Source organism: Corapipo altera, unplaced genomic scaffold (genome assembly GCF_003945725.1).
Source record: "Corapipo altera isolate COAL_440 unplaced genomic scaffold, ASM394572v1 343, whole genome shotgun sequence".
NCBI lineage: Eukaryota > Metazoa > Chordata > Aves > Passeriformes > Pipridae > Corapipo > Corapipo altera.
The window spans coordinates 5268302-5278862 of NW_020884913.1; the positions used below are offsets into that span (position 1 = coordinate 5268302).

At 49.9% G+C, this 10561-nt stretch overlaps 2 protein-coding genes across 3 annotated transcripts; one reads left to right on the top strand and one right to left on the bottom strand.

Annotated features, from left to right (window-relative positions):
• The first annotated feature begins 158 nt into the window (after window positions 1-158).
• LRRC59 (leucine rich repeat containing 59) lies at window positions 159-4545 on the top strand. Its single transcript, XM_027654614.1, has 7 exons — window positions 159-426; window positions 776-835; window positions 1334-1492; window positions 1798-1902; window positions 2514-2586; window positions 3039-3212; window positions 3748-4545. Exons 1-7 carry the CDS (start codon window positions 322-324, stop codon window positions 3990-3992), a joined length of 921 nt encoding a protein of 306 aa, XP_027510415.1. The 5' UTR covers window positions 159-321; the 3' UTR covers window positions 3993-4545.
• Window positions 4546-6017: 1472 nt separating this feature from the next.
• On the bottom strand, window positions 6018-10519 carry EME1 (essential meiotic structure-specific endonuclease 1). 2 transcript variants are annotated; one of them, XM_027654696.1, is made up of 8 exons: window positions 9843-10519; window positions 9631-9758; window positions 9362-9454; window positions 8807-8928; window positions 8474-8606; window positions 7987-8102; window positions 6804-6993; window positions 6018-6456 (listed from the first exon to the last, which is right to left on the bottom strand). In XM_027654696.1, exons 1-8 carry the CDS (start codon window positions 10471-10473, stop codon window positions 6280-6282), a joined length of 1590 nt encoding a protein of 529 aa, XP_027510497.1. In that variant the 5' UTR covers window positions 10474-10519; the 3' UTR covers window positions 6018-6279. The 2 variants fall into 2 exon arrangements, with proteins under 2 accessions (XP_027510497.1, XP_027510498.1); XM_027654697.1 differs by lacking the exon at window positions 9362-9454.
• Window positions 10520-10561: the final 42 nt, after the last annotated feature.

Genomic DNA, 10561 nt, shown 5'->3' on the forward strand with positions numbered 1-10561 from the left:
GGCACGGCTCAGCTCAGCCCAGCTCAGCCAGCCCCGTCCCGGCGTGGCACGGCCCGGCCCCGCCGCCCACTTCCGCGGCCGCGGCGGCGTGCGGGCGGTGCGGCCCCGCTCCGGGCCGGCAGCGGGCGCGCTCGGCCCCGCGGCGGGGGCTGGCGGGGCCCGCGCGGACGTGGCCGCGGAAGTGGGTGGCGGGGCCGGGCCGTGCCACGCCGGGACGGGACGGGCTGAGCTGGGCTGAGCTGAGCCGTGCCGGGCCCAACCGAGCCGTGCCGCACCCCCGTTCCCACCCGCATCCCCTGCTGGCGGCTGCCCGGCGGAGCCATGTCGCGGGGCGGCGGGAAGGGGCTGAGCCTAAAGGACAAGCTGGACGGGAACGAGCTGGACCTGAGCCTCTGCGACCTGAACGAGGTGCCGGTCCGGGAGCTGGTGAGTCCCCGGCCCGGCGGGGATGGGGGCGGGCGCGGTCCCCGGGAAGGGGAGGCGCGGGGGAGACAGATGTGTTGCGGGAGTTGTGACCTGGCCTGCGGGTATTTAAAGGGACGGGGAAGGGGGTTCCGTGTCCCGCCGGCCCGGCAGCCGCTGTTCAGTGCTTATCCCGGGATAAAAACCGCCTTTGGACCCAGAAACCGATCCGGAGATGACGCGACCTCGGAGCAGCCCCGGGGGATGGACAGACTGATGCGGGAGAAACCGCAGAGGCCGAGGCAGAACTAGTGGGTGTCAGAGGGGCTCGGGTGAACCTCCGTGTTCATTTAGCGCTTTATTTCTCTTTCAGGCTGCTCTTCCAAAAGCTACTGTCTTGGATTTGTCCTGTAACAACCTCATTTCCTTGCCGGTAAGGTGCTAGAGAGCCTTCGTGGGGATGAGTCTGCTGGGAAATATGTGGAAAAGATAACTAATGCTTCTTCAGAGGCTCTCCAGGAGGTTTGGAACTGGTGCTTCTTCCCCCATCCCGAGGTGGCTGAATGACTCTGTTGTCAGTGATGGGTCAGTGCTGGTGGTGGGTTTGGCTGAGGCAGAAGAGAGGAAAGGGTTGCACTGAGTGAAGATTGCAGTATCTTCTTGCCAGAGCATCCCCAGGTGAATACAGACCCGTTCCATCAGCAGTGGAGACTCGGGTTTGCTCCTGCCATATTGCCATACATCACCTTGTCAGTCTGTCATATGTGTCCCACCCCCATCTTCTGAGGAGAGTGGTTTTCCTCCATCACAGTCCTGTAGGTAGTTAGGAATTTGAGACTGATGCGAGGTGCCGGTTGTGTCCACATACTCGCCGCAGAGGTTCCTCCATAGAGGTGCTGACCAGCTTTCTCTGGGTTTGTTTGGGTTTTAGTCAGACTTCTGCAGTTTGATGCATCTGGTGAAACTGGATTTGAGTAAAAACCGGCTTCAACAGCTGCCCTTGGACTTTGGCCGCCTGGTCAATCTGCAGCACCTGGACCTTCTCAACAACCGTTTAGTCACCCTGCCAGTCAGCTTTGCACAGCTCAAGGTAAAACTGTTTGCTGGGCAGTTACGTAAAGCTTTGGGATGCAGCCCAGGGTCTTGTGATCCTGCTCAAGTTGATTTCTCTGGTAAAGCATCCATCCTGCTGACTACCCATTCCAAAATTCAGCTGGCTCTGCACCACAGCTCGGTGAAAATTCTCTCAGTCTATTGAAAACGTCTCTGCTCGTCTTCTGTACCTGTTTCATTCATCTGAAAACTGAGCAGTCCTTTGCTTCTGTTTTGGATCTCTTAAATAATTGCAAGACTGCTGTGCTCTTACAGCCTCCCCTTTGTCATGCCTTTTTGCAGAACCTGAAGTGGTTGGATCTGAAGGACAATCCCCTGGATCCTGTCCTGGCTAAAGTGGCAGGAGACTGTCTGGATGAGAAGCAGTGTAAGCAGGCTGCTGTCAAGGTAAGGAATCTGCTTTTATTCTCTTTTTTTTTTTTTTTTTTTTCACTTTCATGGCTTTGTCAGTGGTGTTTCTTCCTCTTTTTGCTTACCAAGCTGGGCAGCTGCTGCAGCAGTCTGAAGTTTCTTCAGGCAGTGAGGTACAGGTTCACTGCACTGACTCTGGTGCTGCTGTGCCTGTGGAGAGCAAATGCCTGGCTAAGGGGGATTCTCCTCCACTAGTGGAGTTAAGAGAGGATTAAATACTGGTTGCCAAGAAAGTAGAAGCATAATCAGACATAATAATCCATGCCTAGGTTTATTGTACAAAAATCTCTGGAGAAGTTCTGGCAAACTGTAGGCTCAAATAAATAGAAATGTTCTGTGATCCCCTGTATCAGTGAGCACCAGTTTGCCATGTTTGTTTTTAATAGGAAAATCTGTTTCTTAATGGCAAAGACTCACACAGGAAGGTCCGAGCTCTTTCTCCTCAGAGTTGTGCCTGTAGGGGTAGGTCAGGGTTGGGTGTCAGCCCCAGCTGACTGTCCTCAGCCACAATCCAGCTGTTCTGTTCTGAACTGACTGTGCCACGAGCCCCCTGCACAGCCCTCAGGTTGTTTTCTTGGACCTTGAAGGTACTGCAGCACATGAAAGCGATCCAGTCCGAGCAGGATCGACAACGGCAGCGGAAACTCCAAGCAGAGCGAGGTAGGCACAAAGAGCCCCCACATGCTGTCTGCTGAGGACTGCTCTTGGTCTCTCTAACACACCCAAACACTGGAATCCATCTAACAGATTGCCATCTAACAAGTACTTGTAGCCATCCAAATCCTGAAGATTCAGGGAGTAGAAGGGTAGAAGGGCTGGAGGGAGAAACATAGCATGTGATTTCTTGCCTGAATAATATTTAGATTTCTAGATGGAAAGTGATGTAGGTTACCTATAAAAATATGAAAGAAAAGCATGGGATTTACTTTAAGGGAAGTCTAATTCTGAGGGAGGAAAATGCAAGCTTTGTAATACTAAATAAAATGATAAAAAAAGAGGATAGTTATTTAATTGGTTTCTTCATTCCAATCGGGATCAGATAAGCAGGTAATAAGGAAGATGGCAATGACAACCCTTTAGATAAAAGGGAAAAACTTCCTGTTAATCCCCAGAAATGGAGAAGAAGCGTGAAGCAGAACAGCGAGCAAAGGAGGCTCAAGAGAGGGAACTGCGGAAGCGAGAGAAGGCAGAGGAGAAGGAACGCAGAAGGCGGGAATATGACGCTCAGAAAGCTGCAAAACAGGAGATGGAGAAGAAAACTAAAAAAGAAACGGTGCAGACCCGAAGTAAGTGGTATCAATTTTGGGTGGGATTGCATCAGATTTCATCTTCATCAGACTTTGATGCTGCCAGAATTGCTTTCATGCGGCCCAGGTACTGGGAGATGGTGGGAGTGGGCAGGGGGAGCCTGTAGGAGTTCTGATAGACTTGCTGCTGTGCCCTTTTTCTCTTTGCCTGTGCTCTCATGAACTGTGGAGCTACAAGATTCAAGAAGTTCTCCAGCTGTTCCTAATGAGAACTTCCCTCCACTTATTTCAAGTGTACTGAACTACACGTGCAAAACCAGACCTTGTGCAACACAGAGGTGCTTCACACCCTCTTCACTGCTGCCCATGAAACTAAATCTGAAACTTTTCATGATAAACAGTTAAATCCTGCACATCTACCTATTTATCAGAGCTAAGTAATGAAAATTCATGACAAAAGGCAACCACAGCAGAGGCTGAAGTATCTCACCTGAACAGTTTGTTTCCGAACGCAGACTGTTAAAGGTATTTGATTAATTCCTCACGTTCTGTCCTGTCCCTGTTCTCATTACAGAGCCTGCCTCCAGCTCCCGTCCCCCTCAGCCCCCCCGGCACAAGCCCTCGTGGTCACGGTCGGTGCTGAGGGTCCTGCTCTTCGTGCTGTTCTGCATCCTGTGTGCTCTGGCCGCCTGCAAGCTGACAGAGCTGCAGCGTCAGCCCCTGTGCGTCAGCGTGAACACCCTCTACGAGGACGTGGTGGCTGCCCTGCAGAACCACAAGACCCTGCAAAACATGCTACAGCACAACTCGCAGCAGTGATTGTCCTGGACGGGCATTTGCTTCGTCAGCATCTCCTTCCACCATCTACGCAGCCAGAATTCCTATGGAATTGTGTTCTGATGAAACTGCTTTGAACCAGTCAGCGTTGGTTTGCTGGTCCACTCCACAGAGCAGAGTTATTGTTCAGATCATCTTTGCTGTGCATGTTTTGCAGTTGGCCTGTAACTCCCATTTTTTGCGCACGTTAAACCTAAACTTGTTACCACTTCTCACCTCCAAGTGGTGTTCACCAGGATTGTGAGGTACAGGAAGCTGCCAGTCTATAGGAGTGGGAAAAACCAGCCCTCACCTTGCCTGGGTAGCTGTAGCTCTGAGCTGGAGGTGGAAAGTTTTTAATACATATCCATTCCTTGCTCTCATTTCTGTTTGTGCTAAAATTGGTGATATGGCTGTATGGGAATAACACACTAAGGCCCACTCCAGGACCAATTACAGGCACGTAGGATGGCTGTGCATCCGTATGTTGGAGCGAAGAGGCTGATGTGCTATTGAAAGGAGCTGATAATTTTCAATACAACAGTTTTCACAGCAATTTGTCTGAACTGGATGTTTGTGTTGTTAACGCGGTTTTAGTTTTAATTAGGTCCTTTAGGAACAGCCACAAATGATTTCAGAGTACACAGGGGAACGATTCCTGCCTGCTGTATCCATGGTGGCAGCACTGGGTGGCACTGTGGGAGCACTGCTGGCAGGAAAGGGATTAGCCTTGGGGCTGGGGGAAGGCCGGGAAGTTTAGTGGCTTGCACATGGAGGAGAAAACTCTCCTCTGCTAAGTCCTATTGATCATTTATAATTTCCCTAGAAAATACTTAAAATTAACTAATTTTAAATTTTCCTTATTAAAAAAATAGAACAGAAGTTTGTCATATCCTTAAGGGCTTTGTGAGTACTAAAATGAAGTTAGGTTTCAGAGAGTATCCGTGCTACTGACTCCACTGAGACACCCTACACTTGTCCCCAGGTTCACTCCTTCTTCTCATACCTGGGATAATCACTGCCAAGAGCAGTGCTGTGGGGAAATCATCCGTAGCAGTTCACATCAAGGTCACCATCGAAACCTTCACCTTTTTGTAACCTGATGGTAAGGCTGTGGTTCCCTGAGTGTCACACAGGATGGAGCGGCAGCACGAGTATCAGATAAAGGCAGGAAGGGCTGCCTCTGCCTTAGCAGGGTGTATGTGTCCAAAGCTTCCTTCAAACGACTTTAAGATTCACTTTTGGTGTGTAACTCATCCTGTTCTTTAAAAGATCCTTGCTCCCTATATCCAGAAACATTCAGGAAAACGACAAGCAACATCCAAAGCAATTCCTGCCAGCAGCTGGGCGGGCTCAGCTGTGCCATCCAGGCAAGTGCTGCATAGGCTGGCAAATGCTGGGCTAATACAATTTATTGATTCCAGTCAGCAGTGCTGCTGGCCAGGCCAGGGCTCCTGCTGGATGCCAGGAGTGAGCATGGCAGGTGAGGTTTTTCCACTGGAGGCAGCGCAGTTCCAAAGATCAACTTCCACACATCAGATGCAGTTTAATTCTCTCAGCACTCATCTCGGTAAGTGCTGCTGTCACAAAAGCCCTCAACTGTCCTTGTGTGCACACAAGTGCTAATGGCTGCATGGACAGGCCGTGTTCCCCAATCTAATTAAAAGGAAGCTTTTTCTGCCAACTGTTTAGACCTCATAATTCCAACGCATATAATCAGATTTTGAGACTCTCTCTAGATTAAGCTGTCTGGAGACTGAATCAGGGCAGTCTAAATTTATATCTCAAAATTAGTCTTACTCATTCCCATCTGCTACAGCGGAACACAGAGTCTGTTTTGTGAGGTAAAGTTCTTCCACCTCACTAGAGCAGGTGCTGGGGGGGCAGCACTGTGTTGCTTTAGCATCAGGATTTGTCCCAGAGGAGATAGAAGGTAACTCCTTGCAGTTCAGGAGAGCAGTAGGAAGCATTCCTTTCAACAGAGGACATACCTGTCTATATGCAAGACAACTCATTAAGAAGCAAAGATTATTCAAAATTATTTATTTTATAGAAAGACAAATAATGTTGACATGCTATGAACTGTGTGCAACTCATGCTCTTGGGGAAGGTGTTCACCATCTTTCTTGTATAAACTCCAGCCATTCAGCAACTTTATCCAACTTTTTTCCTGCTATGATAAAGTCTAAATGTGCTTCAAGTCTTTAAACGAGGATCAACGACTTATCTAAGCACTTCTTCACAGAAGAAAACTGAACAGTTCAAACAGTAAAACCCTTATTCCCTGGAGCTACCCAGTGAAATCCAGACAGAGGTCAGGATTGTGGGAAGTCATCTGCAGATAGATGCGCCGGGACAGCTCCGGCCCGATCCGCCGGGAGGTGGCTGTCACACCCTCGCCACGGTGCACTGGGATATTGGCTAGCATGTTCTCACGCTCCTGGTCTGAGGAGCATTTCCCATAGGCCTAAAAGCAACACAAAGGAACAACACTATCATCCATTGCTCAAAAAAACCAATCAAAGCCATGCACCCGTGACTGCTCTACCCTTCCACAATGTCCGCTCGGTTTTCACCTGGTCCCTCCCCAGTCCCATCCATGAGCTCGGGGAGAAGAACCAATGCTTCTCCCTCAGTGGTCTGCTCTGGGAATCCAAAGCAGTGGATGCCAAGGAATCGGTTCCTTCACTACCTTAGTGGACTGCTCATACAGAATCGCTGTATCTAATTTAATAACAATTAAATGATTTCTTCCACCCCTTACATCAGCTGGCCACCTGTGCACGGTGCCAGGTACTCCTGAGGCATCCTCACCTGGATCAGAAGCTGAGGAGAAGGGTAGGCAGACACAATAGCCTCAGCCATGGCAGGGCTGACCCGGTTAAACTGCTGTATCTGCCTGTTCCAAACTTTCAAGAGACCCCTTCCAGAATGATCCACCTTTACCCCTCCACACCAACGCTTCTCCAAGTAGAAAGAGAACCCCGTATCCTCTCGTTCTCGCCTAGGGAGAACAAGGAATGAGGAAGGGAATAAGACAATGAAGAAAAAACTGTCCCTGTGCCTGTAGTCACAGAGCCAGAACACTGTCCCTCACTCATGCTGTTAGAGACACCGCTGGCATCAAATGAAATGTTGACAATTTGACCCTATTTGCTTTACATTCGTTACCAATTCCTTTTAAGACCCAGATTGATACGGAAAAAAAAAGCAATCCTGACACAAGCCAACACACAGAAAAAGTGGTAAACAAGAATTTACCTTCTGGCTGTCAACCACAACACTTTTACATGTAATTTTTAACATCTCGTCTCCTCTCACAGCTGACATGGAAAATCCAGCAGCTACTGTGAAAGAAATGCCAGGATTGTGTGAGACTGCACGAGATGGTTTTCTGAGCTATCACTGTGTAACACACTGCTGTCCTTCCTTAACAGAAACAGCAAAGTGGTTCATTCTCAGGCATGTCTGTCTTGGTTAAGCACTGCAGAAGAAAAGCTGGTGCTGTAAGAGCCCAGCCCTACTTGCATTCCTTTCTCACTCCAAAAGTGTGCCTGAGAACAAGAGCTTTACCTGATGTCAAGACTCCACAGTGAAACCTGAGGGTGCTGAGGCACTGGAACAAGTAGCCCAGAGAAGCTGCAGCTGCCCCATCCCTGAAAGTGTTCAAGGCCAGGTTGGATGGAGCTCTGAGCAACCTGGTGTAGTGGGAGGTGTCCCTGCCCATGGCAGGGAGTTAGACTAGATGATTTGTAAGGTTCCTTCCAACCCAAACCAGCCTGTGGTTCTGTGAAATCAGGGTCTGTCCTCACCTCTCCAAGGGTAGGACATCAGTTTCAAGAACAAGTCCTGTGTTGAGGGAGCTCCAGTAGCAGCTGCTGTGTGTCGCCTGCTCCTTTAAAAACCATTATACAATGTGTTGTACCTTCTGTTCCCTCCCAGTAACTGAAAGGACAGGCTCTCCAAAGGCAGGACCAAACCTCCTCTGCTTACTCACTTGAATGGTGCCTCAGCCACAGCTTTTGTGAACATAGTGGCATATTCCCCAAGCTCCTCACAGCTGTCAAAAAAGCTGACCTGGACTTGTGTGCACAGCTGCAGATCCACCAGGGCCTGTATCACCATTGAAACAACAAATGGGACAATCAGTCTTGTCACATCAAACCCTACTTTCGTCTGAAACAGAAAAGGGTTACAAAGATCTTGCTGTAGAACAAGAACATCTGCTCTCTCCCCATTTTGGGAACAGTTAATTTATGGCACTGAAGTATTCAGGGGCAGTCTGTCTCTGCCAGGTAGTATCAGTTCAGTGTCTTCTGAGCTGCCACAGCTCCTCCATGGCACACTCTTGTTACACACAGGCCACCACAGATGGGCTTTGCCAACTGCATCCTCCCATCCAAGAAATGGTGTGACAAGGTCAAATGTCCAAACGCTTGCAGACAACAGATGATGGCTGCATATCTGTTTTAAAAGGTACTCACTTCTTCCATGTTCATTCTGGTTAACTCCAGGCCAGAATCATTAATTTTCCTTTTTCTCCCTTTTCTCTGTTCCTCTTGGTTCCCAGGCACTGTTGCCTGTTGCAGTCTCTGTTTTGACCGAACTCTGAGGGATCTAAAAAGAGTAAAGTAAGACCAGGGTGAGAGGCTGGATGGGCCTTTGCTTCTGTTTTTGTATTACAAACAGTGGAGCAGATCTGTGTGGGAATACCACTCATACTCCAGTCTTTGCTAGTAGGAGTTAATGTAAACACCTATGGCATTTCTCAAGGCCAGAGAAAAACATAGAAGTGTTTGGAGGGAAAGAAGCTTGACCTGAAATAATTTTCTACTCCAACTACTGCCAGAGCCAGAATTTTCCCAGGTAGCTTCTCCATCACGTGAGCTACATAGCTCTGCAGGGTCATCTTCTGCCCTTCTGTGCAGCTGTCAACCTTCTGCAAAGATGGGGAAAAAAAGGGGTTAAACCATTCTGAGGTACACATGGAAGCACAGCAAACTATGGCTCTGGTTCTGGTTTTGCAGATGAGTCTGTTCACACTTGCTCTTCAGGACAATACTTGACCCCGTGTACAGTTTTAGCAGAAAGAAATAAAAAATAATTCCCACTTGATGGAGCAATGTTACCTCTCCAGGGATGTGTGAACGTTTTTAACTAGGAAAGTTTGTCAGAACTTTACATTATACAACCCAGTGGTTTTGATCCATTAATAGCTCAAAACCCCATTTCTGTTTTACTGAAACCCTGCATTCATCCCCCACATAAGGTTTTGTCCCACACTGAAACATTCCTGCCACAAAGAGGGATGTCAAAACACCAGTTTTGCATCAAGGCTTGTACAGGAGCACAAAAGTCATAAGCGTTCTCACTTGTTTGTAACTCTGAGCCATGGACAAAAACTCCCCCAAGCCAAGCAGAACCAGGACATTTGGTTCTTCTGTCCATTCATCTCCTCCTCCCACCTGTTCAGATATGAAAACAAACAGTCAGGCTAACAGTCTGTTCAGAATTCACTCAGACTCCCACTCAGAGCAGGGAGTTTAGGGGGTGTTTACTTGTGTTGCTAAATACAATTATGAGTGAGTCCAAATAACAGACGAAAAAAAAAGGCAAAACCATCAAGATTTTAGTTGCACACCTGAGATGACACAGTCTTTCTCCTCCAGCTGATGCTGCAGGGAACAGCCTGGTTCTCAACCACACAGGAATAATTGGCAGCCTCCAAAGCCCTAAGAACCTGCTCACCACCTTCTACCTGTAAGAGGACTGAAATCGGCACATGGGTCAGGCCTCCACAGAGAGGAGACAAACAGCCAGCGCAAAGCAGGTGCAGGCTGTGAGGACAACTACCTGGATCCAGCACCACTGTTATGTATTTCTGGCACTCTCCCGGCCGCTGAGCTTTCAGCGTCTTGGCAAGGGCTCTCTTCCTCTCTTTCTCCTCCTCCTGCAGCCTCCTCTTCGCTTCTCGTTCCTTCCTCCTCTCCCATGCAGCCTGGCAGACTGCCTCCCTTTCCCTCTGACTATACTGTCGCTTCTTCTTGGGAGGGAGGGACGCTTCTGTACTTGCTCTGCTTACCAGGGGGCTACTGGGCTCGTCTTGGCCGACCGGCAGCGCGGGTCCCTCAGCACCGCATATGTTGTTTTCACCGCCCCAACAACCTCCTCCAGACGGCGCCGGGTCTCCCCACAGCCCTTCGCCGCCCGGAGCCACGAGATCACCGCTACGGCAAAGCCCGCCGTCCGGCTGCCAGCAGGGCTCAGAACCCGCCCCCTCTCTCGCCGCGCCCCTGCCACGCAAAGCGGCGACCTCCTCCAACACCACCACCTCCTCCTCCGCCTCCTCGCCCCCGCTGCTCACCACCACAGCTTCGGGGTCGAGAGACGGGGGCCGCGAGGGGCTCGGCTTGTGGAGCTCCAGCAGGGAGGACAGGCTGGGCAGCTCCTCCTCGCTGCCGTTCTCAGAGCGCGGCTCCGCCATCGCGACCCTTCCCCTCAGAAAAAAACCCCCCGCGGCCGCCCCTGAGGTGGGAGGGGAAAAAGCCCGCGCTGGGCGCTGATTGGCCCAG